The sequence below is a fragment of the Pelecanus crispus genome, chromosome 10 (genome assembly GCF_030463565.1).
Source record: "Pelecanus crispus isolate bPelCri1 chromosome 10, bPelCri1.pri, whole genome shotgun sequence".
Classification (NCBI taxonomy): domain Eukaryota; kingdom Metazoa; phylum Chordata; class Aves; order Pelecaniformes; family Pelecanidae; genus Pelecanus; species Pelecanus crispus.
The window spans coordinates 1030623-1050996 of NC_134652.1; the positions used below are offsets into that span (position 1 = coordinate 1030623).

At 45.4% G+C, this 20374-nt stretch overlaps 1 protein-coding gene across 15 annotated transcripts in view; it reads right to left on the reverse strand.

The window, feature by feature from the left end:
* The window catches only part of JAKMIP3 (Janus kinase and microtubule interacting protein 3), a 40206-nt gene extending 27476 nt beyond the window's left edge, over positions 1-12730 (reverse strand). For all 15 annotated transcript variants that reach the window (XM_075717258.1, XM_075717269.1, XM_075717273.1 and 12 more), the window contains exons 1-2: positions 12596-12730; positions 8234-8731 (exon numbers count right to left, since the gene is read on the reverse strand). In XM_075717258.1, the coding sequence (XP_075573373.1) occupies positions 8234-8731; positions 12596-12730 (633 nt within the window). The remainder of the gene's footprint in view (positions 1-8233; positions 8732-12595) is intronic.
* Between the last annotated feature and the right edge of the window lie 7644 nt (positions 12731-20374).

Here is a 20374-nt window from a genome sequence, read left to right on the forward strand (position 1 = left end):
CGATGGCTGCAGACACCGGCAGCGCTTGGGGAAGGGCATCGGCATCCAACCACCGAGAGGATGCGCCGCGCCGCGCCACGCCGCAGGTGTTCCCGCTTCGGTTCTAGCAGGCTGCCTTGCCTTGGGGTGAGTATTTATGTGGGAGTGCTAATTAATAACCAGCCTGTGCGCACAGCTGATGCCAATTATGCAAACATAATCCCCTGCAAAGTTAAATTCGTTATTCGCTCCTTGCGCTACCCAGCGCAATGCCTATCACGGGTCTGACGCGCAGCTGGTCTTAAGCCGCGCGATTCTTTTGAAGTGTATTATTTCCATCATGATTGTAAAGTGAACGCGTAGGTTCCCTGGTTGGGAAATCTCTCCTTGCGATGTTCCTGGAGCCTTTGCCGCTCTGCAAATTCACAGACGCCATCAGGAGCGCAGCCGCACGCCCCAGAAATAATGGTGGATAAAAGCCGGTCGTTCGCGGGCAGTGGATTTAAATGCAAACGAGAAGCCCCTTTCCAGCCGGAGCTGTTACATGACAAATGCATTTCCCCATGGGCATGGTGTCAGAGCCGGCATTTAAGACGTGCGAGGAGAGCTGCCCCAGGCCTTGGCCCTCGGGAGCAGGGGACTGAGGCGCCAGCCCCCGTCAGCCCCGCGGACAGCAGAAGGCCCAGATGAAGGAGACGGAGCCGCCCCTCCGGCGCGATCACCCCCCGGGAGATGGGGTGCACGCACGGGCTGGCAGACAGGGACGCCGGCGGTGCTCACATCCACCTTCCCTCTCCATTTCCCGATCGCTCTCCTTAAGGCTCTCAAAGAAATAAATGCAATTGCCCCTTTGTCCTGGTGACACAGGTCACTCACCAGCGACAGCCACCTAGACTGACTTAACCTTTTTTTGCCAAATACTCGACAAGAACACCTCAAGCTGGTGTTCTCATACCGCACGTTTATACGAAACACTAAGATTTATGTTTTACGGATGGCTTGGGGGCGCGGCAGTAGCATACCCGCCGAGTGATACGCATACCTGCCGAGTACTTGTTGGCTTGCTCATGTTCCTAACTCAAGGCGTTTAAACTCCCCTAACGTGCTTACACGCCGAAGTCAGGCTGTCATACAATGCTGCAGCACCAAATCCGCATTGATTCCCAGCATCGCAAACGATGGGAACACAGCCGATGCAATACAGGAGCAAGCTGAGATTTCTCTTTTTTTGACCAAGGGAAATTCTCCCTATTTCGGTACAGATGAAAAACAAAATGCAAGGCGTAATCACCTCTCAGGCTATTGTAACATCTCGTTACAATATACATGACAACATATATTGCAGTAATAAGCTGCACATTGCAAAGTACATGATGTACTTTTAGAAGAGCAAAATGCTCCTTACAGCCACTTGTGTCACTCCCGTGCCCATGCTGTGGCTCCCAGGAACACCCCAGCCCGTTCTACTGAGCCTTTTGGCAGAGTGGGGCCAGAAACTGATGCATCTCCCCTGTTCTTGGGGGAGGAGGTGAAAGCTGAGAGCGTTTCATGCTGACGTTGCTGCTAGAGGCATTGCAATGAGCGGCAGCTCCTCAAAAGGATAATTTCTCATTGCGGTTAAGCTATGACACAAGAGCAAAGCCCCCCAGAAGAGGTGGTCCCGCACCCTGCCTCTCCCTCCCAAATGCTATGCCAGTGCTGGGTCATGCAATAGGAGAAGTTGGCTCATCATATCGATCCACGGGAAAACCGCTCTTTTTCGCTTTCACGGCTAATGCCAAGGCAGCTCACCGGGCTGGCTCACCCTGTGCATCCATGGCCCAGTGCAGGAGCGGTGGGGTGGGCACGCCGCCGCGGGGAGCACGGCTGGGGGCTTTGGTAGCCTCGCGCGCTGGGCTTGGCTCTGCTGTAAGCTGAAAATACACTCTCTAGGCTCTGAATTAGCTGAACCTTGCAGGTGGCATGGGTTTTTAGGAGTCAACATTAGATGACGTTAGAAAAAAAACCTGTGGCTATCCCATTGCTTCTTCTGAAGCAACGAAGCAACCCTTACACACTGGCAGCCATCGCCCGTGCCTGGAAGCTGCCGGGCGTAGCCCCAGCAGCAGCGTCCCGCAGGACAGCGCCAGCTGCGGTTCATCGCCCGTGCAGTCGCACCTCCCAGGATCACCCAGGAAACTCCTCCTCTCACACCTTCTGGAATTAATCCTCATAAAAAGGTGATCACTGCCAGCAGCGCATGGCTGTTGTTCCAGTAGCCTTGCCAACCCGTCAGACACGAGAGGAGACGATATGTCACCTGTTTTCGGTTAAACAAGGACACGTGCGACATGCATTGCCAAAAACTTCATTCTGCAACGTGATTCCGCTACAACTTTGGCCAAAGAACGATTCTGTTTCAGACTGATTAAATCACGGTTATACTTAACCAAACAGAAAGCGTTCATAACCCACGCAGTAAAGGTAAACGTGCCCATTTCTGGATGGTTAGCGTGCTACAGCAAGTGTTACAGTCACGCACGACCCGGGACCTGGCGACACGGCAACCGCTCCTCTAGCAGGACACCCATGGCGCGGGGCCGACGGCGCAGCTCCCCTGGGATCGCACCGGCTTCCGACGCTTCCCCGGGAACAGGCGCTCGAACCTGAGCGCCGCGGCTGCCTCGCTGGCAGCTTCACCGGCTGAAACGGCTGACACGGACGGGCAGGGGTTGGACCCTCCTCACCCTCCTGCACAGCACCACAGTTCCATGAAATCACTGCAACGATGTTGAGATGCACGCAGTGTTAAGCTGTTAAGCATAGAAAGGTTAAGTGGTGCAGGTGAAATCGTAATTTGCTGCCCCACTCAGGCTATAAATAACCAAAAAATTTCCTTTGCTAGGTGACTAAAGGCTTTTGTTTCTGAAAACTGGTTCCTTTTGGAGACTGAGGTGTGAATTGCCGTACACAGAACCGGTAGCGTTGTATGTAAAGCTGCCCATACCAAATTGCTAGATACTTCTGGATTTATATTAAGATATATTCAAAAAATTACTAATCAGAGTAGATTTTTGAATGAATAATAATTTGCACGGTTGGTAACAAAAATTCTAACAGAATTATATGTAACACTATATTTGAAGAGTAAAGTACATTGGATGGGAGAAATAACCGTGCATGAAGAAAGATTCAAAGATTTCTCCCATACTCGCCTTATTTTGCATTCCCTCTTTTGCTCTGCCTTCAGCCGTACGTCGTACTTGCCTCGCACTCAGGCCATGCTCAGGGCAGCGTACCTATTCGGGGCCACTGGTAAAAGCCATAAGATGAAGCGTGCGGTGTCTCAGAGCTGCGCTGCCAAAAGCAGAAACCTCACGTCCGCTGCCAACGGTTCCAAAGCGCTGGCAGACGTAGGGGAGCCCCGAGGCCTGTGCTCGGCGTGCTGCAGCACAACGACAGCGCGGTTACAGCACAGAAGAGAGCAGACTTCTTGTTTAGGACTGTAGAGAAAAGCTTTTTTAAAAACTGGATTGTAAGACACAAGAGGAACAGCTCTGAACTAGGAGGTTTATTGACCCTCGAAAATGTAGGAGTAATGTCGTATAGTTTTTAATATAAAACAAAAACCTTCAGTAGTCTGGGTTTAGTTGGAATAAATACTGTTGTAAATAAGGTTCAAACCACAAATGGTAAAAAATAATCCACATTTGCAAGAAGAAATTATTCACCTTGAATAATTTGTCTGCCTTTCAGTATAGGATGACTGCTGACATACCTTTATAATACCAAATATGGCAATTTCTCACCATACAAGGGAATAAAAAGGAGACGATAAAGACTAAATCAATCACCCATGAAATTAATATTTAAAAAGTCAGCTTCCTACACTTTTCATCTGATATTGTCCTTTGAATCACACATCTTCAGTAATTTACCGCTGCCTACCAGAGAAATCTCGGGGAAGCGCCTGTAGACATGGATGCTCAGTGGCACTGAGATTGATCTCCTCTCCGTGGTGTTGGATCACCGCACGGAAGCCGTGAAGGTCTCAGCGGACAACGGTCTTACATGAGGTATCAGAGCAGGTTATTAAACCTTTTGATAGTCATCATCAACTGAAGCATCTTAAACTGAAAAGAAACACTTTCCAGTCTCCAACAAATCTAATTTCTTCAGTTTTTTTGACTTCTGCTTTAGTCCCCTTATTAACAAGACAGGAGGAAGGGAGGCTGCAGTGGCCATTGCTGTTCAGCACTCCTCCTTTCTGACCAATCTGCATTTAAGTAAAATTTAAATGCTCTTTACCACATTGCATTTTAGTCCCCATTAAGCAAAATTCGAGGCCGGTTGATCTGAGGGAGCCCTCCTGACTGAAGGGCTGTTTTCCCTGGACATGCACACACTAACACAGGGTGTGCTGTTATTAGTGGGAGATTAAATACATTCGTGTAGGATTTTAAGCTGTTTTAAAATGCACAAATTAAATTTAAAATAAAGTTTACTAAAATTAGAAATTCTTTAGAAAGAAGGTCGTTGCCATACTTACTTGTTACCATCTGCAAGGGACTTTCATCTTTTACATTAACATTTTTTAAGATTCTGAGCCAGGGATAGCTTAACTGGGTTAGTTGTACTTCTCTGGAGAGCATCACACTCAGACTTTACAGACACAAACAGTACAAGCCATATGTGCAAACAGAAACACGAGGCCAGAATAATCTGAACATACACTTTTGCAAATCACGTTATTTCCTTTCCTACGCTGCTCACAGAACTGGAAGATGCTCAGCTCTGCTGTATGGGATTAGTCCAAAGCCATCAGCATCAATGAGTAATAGTTACCCTGGCACCTGAAAAATAACTAGAATAAATAACTAGAATTTTTATTTGGTAAATGCTAAGCAGGAACTGGTTCTAAAGAGAGATTACACCTGGTTAGCTCTTGCAATCTGCAAGCCTCTGTGTGCCCGTAGCGCAAAACTACCCAACTTCCCACCCGCGAATATTGCCCCTCTACTGCAGCAGCCTCTTTGCTCTGTACGTAGGGTCTGCTGAAAACACGTCCTGGCGCGAGAGCGCAAGCTGGGGAGGAGCCAGCTGGCAGTTGCATTTGGAAGCCTCCTTCTGACCACAAGAATATTTTGGATTCAGTTTTCCTGCGGGAGATGAGTACAGCGCAGGCAGGCACAGCTGGTTTGACAGGCTGCAGTGCAGCTGTGCCTTCTCCGAGACCTCTTCTGGAAGAGGGCAAAAATGCAGGGATTCCCCGTAGAGACCTGGGGAGGCCAAAGTTCATTCACTGGCATGGGGTTTGGCTTGATGCGACAGCTTAACTGCATTCAAAGTCAACAAAATTGAAAGGTTTGCATTAGAGCTGCTTATTTTGAAAGCCTGAGCATATATACCCTGCATCTCCCTTGGCAAAAGAGGATGATGCCAAAGACCAAAATAAACTCCGATTTACTTGAAGTAAATTTGATGGCTGTACAGTTTCTTTTTGCATTCTGGAAGATACATCTGGGAAGATACAGCATTCCGTATCTTCCTACCACATCTGTTACTTTAAAGGCCATCTAACATTTTTCCAAAAGTCTGCAGTGAGACATCAACAAATGTATTCCTATCTGTCCAACAAAGAAAAAAAACTAGTTTTAATTTGAAAGGAAAATAATGGATTAGTACTAACTCACCTTTTTAAAACAATCTTTGTCTGACTGTATGGAAGTATTTTCCATAAGCTAAGCCTGCGTAGATGTACTTGACTTGGAAATGAAAAACTGTACCTATCAGAGATAAATAACTTCAAAAAATTACTTTATGTTAAAGGACTTTGCCCCATGACAAAGCTAAACATGAACAAGTACTACTTGTCTTTCTCTATTCTGACTAAACAAAAAAAGCAGTATTTTTCTAGGCGTGAAAGAATAATTTGCTCGAATGTTACTTCCCCCCTTGCTTAAAACGGCTAAATAATGCATTGTACATGAATCACGGAGCTTTTAAAATCCTGATGTGAATCCATTAACAGCTCAGGGCTGGATGTCTGCCACAGCTGCTACACGAAGGTGCAACGCCATCGCTCTGCTGGCTGGACGCGCCCGCTCTCGTCGGGCTATTCTGCGTTTCTACCTCGTTGCAACCCCAGTGAGGTTCAATGAGTGTACTTTGTAGATGTCCCCTGTCTGAAAAAGGGGAAAAAGCACTGGTTTTCAGTCATAGTTGAAGTGTTTTGAGAATTGGCTCATTTTCATAGAGAGGAGAGCTTTCATCAGATGACGTGGCACCAGCCTTTCCCCCCCGAAATGGCAGGGCCCTCCCCTGCAAGGTGCCGGCAGCCCACAGCTCCTGCTGGAATCAATGACAGCCGAGCCGATGGGGCTGAGCGTCCTTCCAGCCATTCCGGAAGCACTCAGGGCTTGGTAAAATGATGGCATCATGTAATTGAATTAGTACAGGTAGATAATCTGATTCTTTCAAGCAGGACTTAAAAAAAAGTTTGATTTTCAAAGGCAATTTAGAAAACAGAACCTCAAACCACTCTATTCCTTATAAGTAAGAACATATTTATTTTATAGCTTCTACATTAGAGGCCATTAGCGTGGACTTTTCATGTAATGCAGCAAGTTTATTTAGGATGTACATTAGCCATCCTTTCATTCTGGTGTATTAAATCAATGCATCTAGTAATGTATGTTTGGAGAAGAAAGTACTTACACTGCGGGATATTTGAACAGTATCAATGAATCAGTTGGTTATAAATTATTTTAATATCCTCTTCATAAAAATCAAATAATCTATGAGGGGGAAAGAAAAACCTTAACAGCCTAAAGTCTGAGAGAACGAGTGGCTAATAAAGGGTACGTAATGCTCCGCGGAGTAACGGAGCAGCGCGCGGTGCGTCCGCCGCTGCCAGTCGCTTTGGTTCGCTAGGACACAGACGACGCTGTACCAACCCTGTGGCGGGTCGGTTCTGCAGGGCATCCATGCAGCATGGCTACGCTGCCATGCTTTGGCTTGGGGCCAGTCTGTGAGCTGATTGTGCGTTTTTAAGGTTTTTTTAGGATTTGGATAATAGTCAAGGGATAATGACTTAGAATAGACATGGATGAGTTTATACTGACACGCTGAATGCTATAAAAAAGCAAGGCGAATGCAAAAAGATGGTAACTTGAAATAAATACTGAGACAAAACCCAAAATATGCATCACGAGAGTATGGGTGTTGCATTTGTTCCCATGTCCTTGGGAATGGCAGCAAGTTAAGGGATACAGTCCTGCAAATCAGCTGTGCACTCACAAGACTCTGAATCGTAAGGCAAGCGTCTGAGATGGCAGCGGAGAAGAAACCATCCTAAAACACAGAAAGTGTTGGTGGCCTGCCAGGCTCTATGCAAAGACTTCCCTCTTGGAGGGAGCTCCCGCCCGCAGGGACTTCTCCCCTTTTCCGAGCAACACGATCCAATTTAATCTCTCCAACAGGTTTCCAAACACAGCGGAGCAATACTTGGAAGCCATAAGCATGCAGCTATTGCCTTTGAGAGTCACGCAGCTGCACCCGAGACTCGGAGGGTTGGGTTAGGCGACTGCAGGCTGATCGGCATACACAAAGACCCGGAGAGGACGAGACGAGCAGTGATGGGTGAGGCACCCCAGTAACCCACTGAGGCGGGGAGCCTGCCGAGTCGCTGCTCGCAGGGCCCCCGCAGGAGGAACGCCGGCGCCTGTCCTGGGGGAAAGCCACCAAGGCGGGTGGCAGAGAGGAGCCCCTTCCTGAACGCCTGGCAGGGTGAAGGGGGCCATTGCCTACAGGGCATGGGACTCGCCGTGGGATGCAGAAGAGCGAGCATTTTGGGACTGTGTAAAGCTCATTATGTGATGTTTACGGGGACTAGCAAAGGCAGGGACAGCGAGGGACCAAGGTGGGTTGGCAAGGAACAAATGGTGGGGAAACAGGCATGGGCCAAGAAGCCTAACTGTTTTGTAGAATTCCCCGAACCAGCTAGTAACCCAAGGCCTCTTCCTGATATCTGAAATGTGAACAATATTAATAGGCACTGACATGGATAAAGAAGTTCATTACAAAACATCCTAATCATTTTTTAAAAAAAATTTTGACATCTCTACTAGTAAATGTAAAACAGATTTGAAGCAAGCTCCAGAAGTTTGAGTGCCCATCCTTATCTATTCATCTGAGTCCAGCACTGAACTTTCATTTACCTACTATCAATAACATAAGTGTTAGTAAAAACATAGATGCAGACAGCAACACGTACCAGTCTACGAATTTCTCTCTCACATTCCCTCTTAATTCTGCTGATTTCCTCTTGATGCAGGTGATACACACTCCTTATCTCCGCTGCTTTAATTTTGTCAGCTTGGATGACCATAGTTAAAGCCTCTTCCACCTGTTTCTTAGCCCCTTTCAGCTCTGAAATTTCTTGCTGCATTTTTATTTTCTCAACTTCAAACCCCTTCTTGGCCTCCTCCTTCGCCTCCGTGAGCAGCACCGTTTTCACCTTGTCAGGAGCCCCATCACGTACAGCATTGAGAAGGGTCTGTAGCCTCTGGATTTCATTATCCTTAATTTTTATTACTCTAAGTAGTTCAGCTTCATGCTGTCTCAAAAGTGCTTCTCGAACAGCTTGGAGCTCCTTCATTTTCTCTTCATGAAGTTTGACTTTGAGCTCTGTTACCACCACTGTACTTTTATGCTGTTCGTGCTCTTTGATCTGCTTAACTTCCTGATTTTTCTCTCTTTCCAACTTGCTGACCTACAAGGAAAATTAAAAAAAAGTATTTTTAATCAACAATGATTAATACAAATTATGATATTATCTAAAAACGGTACGGATCACTTTACAATATTAGACCTTAAGGTTGTATGAGCTTTCACTCTAAGACACAGACAACCCGGTGAGTTAGTGTCACCAGACACAGACCTACACATTTGGCATTTTGTCCATTCCTTATGACCTAGTACTTTATTATATATTAAACATCCCTTTTTTAAGGAGGTTCCAGGTAAAACTAAGGTCACTGAGCTCCGCCACACAGCCTTCACACCGCAGCCTTACGAAAGAGCCATTTGCACTCGACACATTTCGCGTGAAGAAAATACACATTACAACCCCCTGTAAAACATTTTCACAGGGAAGTTTTTTTATAATTTATGGCGAACACTTTCAACGCACTGTCACAGCTGTCATTGCAGTCGAGGTTTGGCAGGCACCTGTGGGGTCTTCAGTAACGCAGTAATCCAGCAACACAGCCCGGGGGATGCGGGCTCATAGAAGTGGTTCTACATCAACCACAGGTGCTCGGGGCACAGCTCTGCCCTAGCCCCGACAGACCCATCCTCTCTCCAGAAGCACCAGCGGGTGCGCCCCTTGTCATCGACGCAGCCACCGCAGCGCCACGTAATCCAAATCGACGGTGACAAACCGAACCCTTAAGACCCAGCCTGCGCTGCGGGTGCCATGGCTACGAGCCACCGCACTTCATTAGGCGCTCATCGTGCTGTCTGTGACCCCCTCCATCGCGCTAGCGACTGCACGTCCCTGCGCGGGAGGTTACACCTGTGCACACACGCCGGGAGAGCCGACAGAGTTGGGTCGTCAGCGGTTTTCTGGGGTACAACTGAGAATCCCGTGTCTTAGGGGAAAATACGACCCACCTCAGCTTTCTATTGCAGCGGCTGCTGCAAAACGGCAGGTATTGTGCCAGAAGGTACTCCCAGCGTGTATCTGCAGCAGCATTTGCAGCGTTTGCATAGCTGACCCTCTCCTTTGGCAGGTTTATTCCGAGGCAGGGAGCGCACATCTCTTTGCTCTGTCTTTTCTGTCCTGTAATGTTTATCAGAACAGCCTGTGCACATATTTAAATGCTAAAATTAAGAAGTGGATATTCACTACATTGTAATTAATTACTGAAGTGTTCATTGGGAAAAAAATCTTCAGGTCATTTCTCTTTACTAAAGATGCATTTTTCTTTCCCCGTTGACGCAATAAGGTTTCCTTCTAAGAATATGCCTAAGCCTGCCTCACAAATGAGAATGCTGCAGAACCAACCCATGCAGGTGTAAAAGAAAAAAATGTGACATTACAGAGAACTTTGAGAAGTCTTCTAAGGAGAAAGTAATTTGTGAAAATAAGAGAAAGAACCCTGACAAATCTGTAGAAAAGACTTTTCTTTCACTGGAGACCAGCATAAGCAGAAATATCTGCATATCTAGAAAAAGAGAAACAAAAATGTATCACTGTCATTTTGCAAATTATTGATATTGAGGATAAAAGGCTAGGCACCAATGCTGATTTTAGCATCATATTCTATTTTTATAATTAAATAACGATGCCTCGCAATCTTATTGATTCTTTAATTTGCCCAATTCAGTGCCCTAAAAAGCATGAGTTAACACAATATAAGGAAGTATCATAAAGTTACGCAGGAAGCACAAAACCCAGCTGAGCTAGCCACCAATATCCAAACACCGCAGGAAGCGTATGCTCAGAAACTAGCCTAACGCGTGTGTAATAGTTGCTGGAAACAAACTAATGCTTAAGATAATACACACTTAGCAATTAGCCAGTATCTTGGGGAGTAAGTCTGAGTCCGTACGTCATTTTTCAGCTGGGTATCTGCAGAAGCTGTCACACTGCATCCCCGGAAGAATACGTGAGAAACCAGACGCTAAGCCAGTATTTGGCATGCAGATCCAAACTGCGCTGGGCGCACGTGCATATGCAAGACAGAAAAAGCTCTGTGCAAGCTACTGTGAAGCCCCAAACAATTGCGTTTTATCAGATGCTTTTTCAGCAATGAATTATGCATCATGGATAACTAACTGTATCTGACCACAGAAGGGTCAAATGATATTTCAATTTAAAACCATACCATGAACTCAAGAGGAGCCATGATGAGAAGTGTTGTATCAAATGGACTGGGGAGGACAGGGGCGAGGAAAACAGGGTCCTCGATCTTAAAACTGCTAACGCTGCTTCACAACAAAAGGGTTAATAGGTGTTCTATTTAAATGTACATACACCCCCACACCCCCCCTTAGAAGCTTCCTTAAAAATTAGATTCATAGTCTACAATGCCAAATAATGATGCAAATTAATGGAAAAATGCAGAATATCATTCTGTCCCTGGCATGATAATGCATGTCTCTATTAGCATTCTGGAAGCAAAAAACCTCAGAGTTTATCAGTGGAAACTAATTTGGGGGATTACGGAAAAGCAAATAAATTTTTCATGCCCTCACTGAGAAGTCATCTGAAGGCCACAGCTAAAAGCTCTTAAAGTGGAGGCTCCAGCTGCACTGGCCGCTGCTCTCTCCAAGGCTCAGGGTGAAACTGCGGCTCCTTAAGTTTTGGCAGTCAGAGGGGGAGGCAGAGCTGAGGCCTGTTACCGCACATCTGAAAATTGTATGCAGCCAGTTTGAAGGACTTTAGGCATAAAATCGAATTAAATTAGTGTAAATGTGAAAAAGAATAACAAGCAAAGAGAATTTCTGAATAACACAAAATTGCATTCAAAACCCTCAATGCAGGCATCCTCGTAAACAGGTAAATATTTACTAGAAGTTCTAGCAAAAGAAACAAAGGACATGGACAGCTTTCAGCCCACCACTACGAGTGTGCCATCTGTTTTGAGCAGATGTTTTGTTTTTCCAGAGCTTTTGCTGGCATTTAGCTATGCAATTTTTCAACTTCATTTCCTCCTGGATGGCGGGAGCGAGCGTGCTGCCCGCGGCCGAGTCCTGCCTGCCCAGGGACTGGCCACCCTCGCCGCTCGCCTTTCCCACCGGGAGCTTGTCCTGGTTTGGGCTGGGATAGAGTTAATGTTCTTCCCAGGAGCAGGCACAGTGCTGTGGTTTGGATTTAGGAGGAGAATAACGCTGATAACACGCTGATGGTTTAGTTGTTGCTCAGCACTGCTTATGCCAGGCAAGGACTTTCCAGCTTCCCCTGCTCTGCCAGGGGCACAAGGAGCTGGGAGGGGGCACAGCCAGGAGAGCTGACCCCAACTGCCCCAAGGGCCATTCCATCCCATACGGCGTCATGGGCAGTATAGAAACTGGGGGGGTTGGCCGGGGAGCAGCGATCGCTGCTGGGAACTGGCTGGGCATCGGTCGGCGGGTGGGGAGCAATTGCATTGGGCAGCACTTGCTTTGGATATTATTATTATTATTATTATTATTATTATTATTATTATTATTATTATTTTACTTTATTTCAATTCTTAAACTGTTCTTATGTCAGCCCAGGAGTGTTTCTCACTCCTCCGATTCTCTCCCCCATCCCATGGGGGCAGGGCAGTGAGCGATGGCTGCGTGGTGCTGAGCTGGGGCTGGGGCTGAGCCACGACAGAGCTATACTGCCGAAGCACCCTCGCCTGCAGAGATCTTTTGTCCCGTATGCACATTATAAATACGAGGAGAACAATTTAAAAATCTGCAGTGAAGGGGTTGCCTCTTGCTTCCCACAGTAGCCTTGTTCCTGGTGCACGCACTCCGATGATTTATTGTCCAGGTCATGTACAAGTCAGCTACAAGTGGGCAAAGAGCGGTGAGCAGTCGGAAAGAACATACTATCCTTATTTTAATTCATGGGGGAAGGAAAGGAAAAGATGCACACCTTACTCTTTTCTTGCTGGAGCTCTATCTGGATGTCGGTGAGCTTGGCCCTGAGCTCTTCATTGGCAGCCTGCAAGGCGGCCAAGGCGTCCGGCTTCTCCCCCCGAGATCGGCTGCTGGTGCCCTTCTTGGACATGGTGAGGCTGCGCGGCAGGGAGGGGCGTCCCGCCCGGAGGCCCTCGTCCCAGCGCTCGCTCGGGCCTTCTCGTCCTTGCCTCCGTCCCACTACATTTTCTTACTTGCCTGGAAGGAGGGAAATCACATAACCGCTGTCAGAGCGCCGGAGGCGGGCAGGTGCTGCGGTGCCCAAGTGCACAGTGAGACACGAGACATTTCCAGCAAGCACGAGGTACACCTCAGCCAGCTGAAGTGGCTCTTCCCTGGATTAGGTAAGAGCTAGACACATTGTCAGGTGTGATAATATTTTGTATTACACCTATATAGAGCAAAACGCTTAAATCACAAACTAGGAGCGTTTTCTGTCACTACATTTGCACTGGAATTCACACAGTGCAGAGGATGTGGATGTTCGGGAGGGATGTCCAAGCACCAGCCCCTGGCACCGTCACGGCTTGGAGACAGCAACAGCTGGGAAAAGTATTTTCAGTAGAGACAGAATAGTTTTATGTTCTTTAAAAAAAAAGTCTTAAGAAAAACAATGTTTGGTTTCCTACAAATACTTTTCAGGGTTTCATGATGTAAATAATAAAAGTTAAAAAAAAACGTCAGAAGCTACAGAAGCAAGCAGAGATTACCCGAAGGCAACAGAAGCTTTCTCTACAGGAGTGTGCAATGCATCATCAAAACAACAATTAAGATCTATATAGGTTTATCTAATTCTGGTACGGAGAGTACCAGATAGGTAATATGGTAGGAGTTTTATTTCCACCAAGAGGTTTTGAGTCAAATCTAAGCAAACGAAACCAAGACAAGCAAATTCATTCTATTAAACAGTGGAGAACTGGGCAAAAGTGGACCCAACTTCACAGAACTCATATATTGGTATAGTTTGCACTCTATGCCTACCCATTAACCCCAACACATTCATAAACTATACAACACACACAATTTATATTGATAACTTCAGATTTGTCAACAAAACATAATATTAAGTACTAAAGTACCAAGTGCTAAAACCTACAGGCATTTGTTGATTTTTGTTTCAAAATTCTCCAACAAAGACTTTGCCCAAGAATATACAGCAGCATTCTGGAACGGGTAAGCATTATTGAAGTCTGTAGAGACTGTGCCAAATTTACAACATCACATTATCAATGAAACTCAAAGGTCCTTTATAATCAATACCATTAAGGAAAGAGTATAAGAGTTATTGAAAACTCATATCCTTGCAAAAAACATTCTAGCTTAGTATAACTGTCAGGCATAGGGAGCCTAAGAGCAAAACTCAAACTTACTCCAAAGAATTTGCAATCTGAGACAAAGACAGATAAAGGTAGGGAGAAAGATGGCGTTTCCTATCTGTTAATGCCATTTTTATGCTGCATCCGTCCCATGGTTCAGAAAACTCTATCGGAGAAAAGTCTGATTTTTCTCTACTGAAAAATAAAATCTAAAATTGGTTAGCTTACTTGAAGAAAGAAAGGCTTGTATGGCAACATTTGCTCTGGACAGCTCTACAAAACCTTTAAAGATGATTTGGAAATACCAGCGAGGTGCTCCCTGTTGTCCCCTAGAAGCAGCCCGGGGGCGAGCTGAACGCCTGCGGGGGCTGCAGTTGCCCCCCAGCCAGGCTCCGCCAAGGCTTCGCCGGCCACAGCCACCGCCTGTACGCGGCACCCATGCCAGGGGACTCGCTCCTCCGCGCGCTCCGCTCTGCCTCGCGTCTGCATGGCCCGTGGGAAGTTCGAGGTGACAGAGGAAAGGGCACAGCGCCAACGTTCAGGTCCTACAGGCTCCCACAGCGTGGGCGAGGGGGCCGGCATTGGAAATGTCTTCCAGGCTGGAATGCCGAAGCCTTAATGAGATTTTCCCAGAGAAAAATCAGCTCCCTTGCCAGTACTTCAAGTAGTAAGATTGCTTCAAAAAGAACTACACAGAAATTAGCTGAGGACTCTTTCAATTAAGTCTTTAAGGATGAAAAGAGACATAATGATAAAGCTTGAACGTAGCCAAGAATAATATCCAAGGATTAAGAGATTGTCCTGGTTTGGGCTGGGATAGAGTTAATGTTCTTCCCAGGAGCAGGCACAGTGCTGTGGTTTGGATTTAGGAGGAGAATAACGCTGATAACACGCTGATGGTTTAGTTGTTGCTCAGCGCTGCTTATGCCAGGCAAGGACTTTCCAGCTTCCCCTGCTCTGCCAGGGGCACAAGGAGCTGGGAGGGGGCACAGCCAGGAGAGCTGACCCCAACTGCCCCAAGGGCCATTCCATACCATACGGCGTCACGGGCAGTATAGAAACTGGGGGGGTTGGCCGGGGAGCAGCGATCGCTGCTGGGAACTGGCTGGGCATCGGTCGGTGGGTGGGGAGCAACTGCATTGGGCAGCACTTGCTTTGGATATTGCTATTGTTATATTGTTACTATTATCATTACTATTTTACTTTATTTCAATGATTAAACTGTTCTTATCTCAGCCCAGGAGTGTTTCTCACTCTCACTCCTCCGATTCTCTCCCCCATCCCATCGGGGCAGGCGGGTGAGCAAGTGGCTGCGTGGTGCTGAGCTGGGGCTGGGGCTGGGGCTGAGCCCCGACCCCGTGGGACAAGCATCATTGCTGGGAACTACAAAAGTAGTTATTTGTATTAATAAAAGTGCCAGCCTTGTAACAGAGAGACAGCAGTGACTGCTGGTGCATGCCTGTGCGCAGGAAAGCCATCTGGGGACTGGTGGGCACGTGCCAGTCTTAAAAGAATATTTCTCCCAAATACCGGGAGAAAAAACTTTCCACAAAAAATGTTTCCAAGCCAACATCATCGCGCCGATGCAGAGCGCAGCAAAGAGGTGGTTCGTGGTGCGGGCGAGGGAAGGCAACGCCGCCGCTCCCGGCTCGCTCGGTGCTCCGGCGGCTAGCTAACGTGCCGCTGGGCGCGGCGGCGATCGCTGAGCGGCCAAAGCTGACCAGAGGAGCCCTGAAAAGTCCAGGCCCCACCGGTAAGAGAGCAGCGCGGTGGGGCGCCGGCGTCGGAGGGCTGGGCAGCAGCGGGCAGAGAAGCCTTCTCCCGTAAAACCAGTTATGTTGCCTTTGTATTTTTACATTGGGGTTTTTTGGGTTTGGGGGATTTTTTTCCAATGAGTTATGTAAAGGGGGACATCTAAGACACATCATCTTAATAGAACGGAAAGGTCTTCATATTTTTGATTCAGGGAGAATATATTATGCATATGATTCCCGGCATGTTTGATATTGAAAATAGCATTAATAATGCATCATAAGCTGCCTTTAGCAGGGCTCATCATTCTTTTTGCCTCCTGACTTGCAATTCAGACATCAAGGCTAATTGGAAAATGTGTTTTCTAGATAGTAGTTTCTGAAATCAATGCTTCACAGCACTTAAAAATAAACGAATAAATCCCTGCCCAGGGTACCAATATTTTAAGCAAAACATAGCTTAAACAAAACGCTATTCTTAAAAATACTGAAAATCTTAAATGCATGATACAGGCTTGTGGACACTGTTGTTTTCTATTTTTGACAAATTGTTATAATAAATTCGTTTAGACAAACTTTTTTGAGTCTCTGGTGCATCTCAAAATATTATAATAGAAAGAAAATGTAATATTGTCTATGGCTGAGTTCCCACTTCCTCATATGGGGAAGCTCTTCTAGAGTAATCTCATTTTTTCATTTAGGATTTCAGCAGTCTGTAGATCTGAATGCAAGAAAATGAGTTTTACTCTGAAAAGGTATTTCATGCTAAGCCAAAGTGCTCTGCCAATGCAATCAAATCACGTACTGGTTTTGTGGTTTGGATTTTTTTTTTTCCTGTACAACCATTTGTCACAAATAGCATATTATTCACTCAGCTGCAATGTGAGGAGAAGAAAATCTGCTGGAAATTACATGGAAAAATACAGTAAGCAGGTAGCAAGTCTCGAAAGCGCCGAGATCAAGAAATAATTGCCAAGACATGTATTGTCATGTACATATGGTTATGTTGCATATTTCCTGTATACATCCCATCAGGATTTTTTTCTCTGTGCTGTTTAGATAATGATTAAATTGAGCCTAGTTTGATAAAACACTTTTTTTTGGTTGTTTTTTTAAATACCACCAAATGTGAGTAACTCAACCCAAACTTCCAAAGGAGCATATCTGCCTTGACCATGCTTTTGCTGAGGAAGTTTCAGGTTCAGAGCAAAACTCCTCATCAAAACTAGCACAAGACAGCAGCGCAAGCAAAGCCCGAGTACACAGGACACGCATTCAGAATGCGAGGGACTTGTGTTCAGGGCGCTGCTTTGAATCCAGTGCCATTCTCACTGGGAAATGGTGCCTTGTCTTGAAGATTTCCACTCTAAACAGAACCACCACGCAGCACCATATGGTAGCAAATCCCTCGTGGGCTACCCATATTGCAAAGTTAATGTACTCCTTTACCGACAGCTGCTGGTTTAGAGCAAATCTCAGTTTCCATGAGGGAAAAAAACCCAACCAAGCAACGTTTCCCAGTGTGAAATAAGTTCTGAAACTTGTCTTTGATGAAATAATGTCTGATTTAAATTAAAAATAACAACACTCCGCCCCTCCCCACAAGCCCACCACACAGTAATGAGTCTCCGCAGATGGAAGTCTAGCCAAAGTTTTCCTTAGGATTAGATCAATTCCAGCAACAGCTTTAACAGACACATGTCAAATCCGGACTGACCTGGATTTTCCTCAAAGATTAATCCTTCAACCATAGCTAGCTTTAACTCATTGATGGGTGGACCATGTTTACAAAACGCAAACAAAATCCAGCACCTTGTAAGCTACACATATGTAGTTTACACAGATTCCTATACGCAGACTTACCGTGTGTGTAAGGTACCTGTTTGCATCACACGCACACGTATCTAAATCACGTCCACTGATTTTTCATCGCAAGTTTTACACAGTTTGTTGGGTTTTTGTAAATGCAAAACATAGCTGGGTGTGAATTATGTGATTAATTAATGCTTTATAGTAAACCAGAAGAGATTAACAGAATTTCAGTACTGGAAGACATAACTGCTACTGAATCTCAACATGTGTATTATAACACCACAAGTTTAATGTCACCTAAGCACACCACCTGTTTAACTTCTACTTCTTTTATGGCTAAATTGCAGAAAGTGAAATAATTAATTAGAAACAGTGGCTAGTATTTAGGAAGCTAATTTTTCTTTTTTCTTAGATACTCCACAACACTTAAGGTACAAAAATACGTTGGAGTTATTGCAATAATATTACAATAGTACACCTATCCAAATTTTCAGTGAAACGGGAGCAACTCAGAATAATTCCACTGATTTGTGGAGGATTATTAGTGAGGAATGCATTTCAGACTTAATTCCGTCAGTTTAATATTGTGTCATTCCATTATCTTGATCACAAACAAAATGTTTGAGTAATACCATCCATTTTCCCAAGGAATTCATGCCTGTGTAATTAACTACAATCAACTGTAACACAGATGGCATCGTATGATCCAAAAGCACTTTATGGAAACATTTTAAGCATGTTATTAACGTCCCTAAATAACTATTTAATGCTACCTCTCCAACCCTCTTCTGCATGAACACACAACACAGCTGGATTTGAGAGTGGAAAAGGCAGTATTTAACTGCAACACTGTTATAAAAGATTTTCAGTTCTTGGATTTATTCAATTTATAAATGAGCTTGAAAATAACAGACTCTACTGTGGCAACAAAAACATTGCATTTTAGATTTCAGAATTAAGCCTGATTTCCAGAACAACTCATCCTCATCAAACTCAGCTTTGAGGAACTGGGCAGCACAGGAGGACACTGACGGGAGGAGGAACCTCTCTTTAGGCTGACCATGGTTATCCAAAAAAGATATTTCTATTTGACAGTTTGGTTTATTTCTCAGTAGATGTGTGCCCAGTTCTAAACTAAGATAAAAATTTACATTTAACAGCAACAGACAAGACCTTGAATGGAAAGTCGATTAATCTCCCAAATGAAAACAGTTGCAAGTTGTTAGATGCCCGTCAAGCTCTTAGGAAAAACTGCTCCTTCAGCCTGAAAAAACTGAGGATCAGATTATTTCAAATCTGATTTTTCATTAGTTTAAATAACCTTTTCTTGACAGTTGCTGAGACTCCCCTCCTTAATTTCAGCTCATCTCTGCCCATTTATTTAACAGCGAGCATGTCCCTTGGCCCACAAACTGATTTAGAAAGAAAGCAAAAATATGATCAAACTAACAGACTCGTCGGAGATTTATTGTGACGATGCTTTAGGGGGACGGGCTGCAGTACCCACCGAAGGCGGCAGCGCTGGCGATTAACACCATTCCTCTCCTGCAAACATCTGCTTGACGAGGGCAGTCCTGGTGGGGCTGGAGGTCCAAAATCTCATGGAATCAAGTGTGAGCCCTCCCGCATGATCTCAGATGGGAAGATGGTCCCTGGGAAAGACCAAGAGAGCTTTAGGTGAATTCTCACGAAAGGGAGATCTTTTGGATTATGGTAACCGAAGGGACAACGTGCTGCTTTTCACACTGGGCGAGCTTCTGGCAAGAACATTGCTAGAGAAGATAAAGCCGAGAGAGCTATCCAATTGAGAGATGGCAAATGAGTTCGGAAAAGAGAAGCTGTTCAAATATCACATTACCATCACGTAAGATTTGGTGCTCAGTATCACACAATGGGCCGCCTTAACATTTGAAGTGGGCAGCACTCATACAAATACAAATACTCGGTGTGAGAGCTGGAACTAGGGTGGGAAAACTGTAAGGAACAAAAGTCATTTATATGTATTGTCATACAACCAGCTGGAATTATTTTAGGTACACAGATTTCTATCACATGGTAACATCATAGCATGTGGAAGGGAAATAAAAAACAGTTCTGGAAATTATTATGTGCTCTGGGGGGTTTTAACTCAACCTTATATTCCTGCCTGAAGGAAGCTGACAATTCAATATATCAGAGCTCTGCAGGATTCAGCGAGAGCAGTGCTTTTAAATTATTGGTGTTCATCCATGTACTTGTACAATCTCTTATAAGGAATTGGGAGACAACAGCGTCGCTTATGTCTTCTTAAAGGAAAGAGCTGCAGAGACACACATAACAGGTCTAAGTTATACACAGACACAAAAGACAAAACAAGAGTGTTACTACTGTCAGTTTTAGTTAAAAAGCCAAGGTTTTCACAAGACAGAACAGCAGTTCTAAGCTGCAGTAGCACTAACTTCAGCACCAGCAAGCCATCGCTGTTCTCCTGGAGAACTGGGGCTCCCCACTGCCCTGTGGCAGCGACAGCAGGCGAATTTACCGAGTGTAAAGTTATACGAACAGCTTGGGTCCCACGGAAAATAATCTTAGGCATGGGACGGGCCAGGTGCCACGCCTGAAGTCAGGCAGAGCTTTGATGAGAGCTAGAAACAGCTCCGGAGCATCCCAGCTGCAGGTCAGCAGCCCAACCAGCCCAGGCTTCCCTCCACAGCACCTCACCCGTGTGCGCTGGGCAAATACTCTGTTAAAAATTACTAATGGAGACACTAAGAAAAAGAAACAAACCAAACCCTTGCTTGTAAATCTTGCTCAGGAGATTGGAACTGCTCTATTTAGCTTAGACACTTGGCTACAAAATAACAGGTTGGTTTTTTT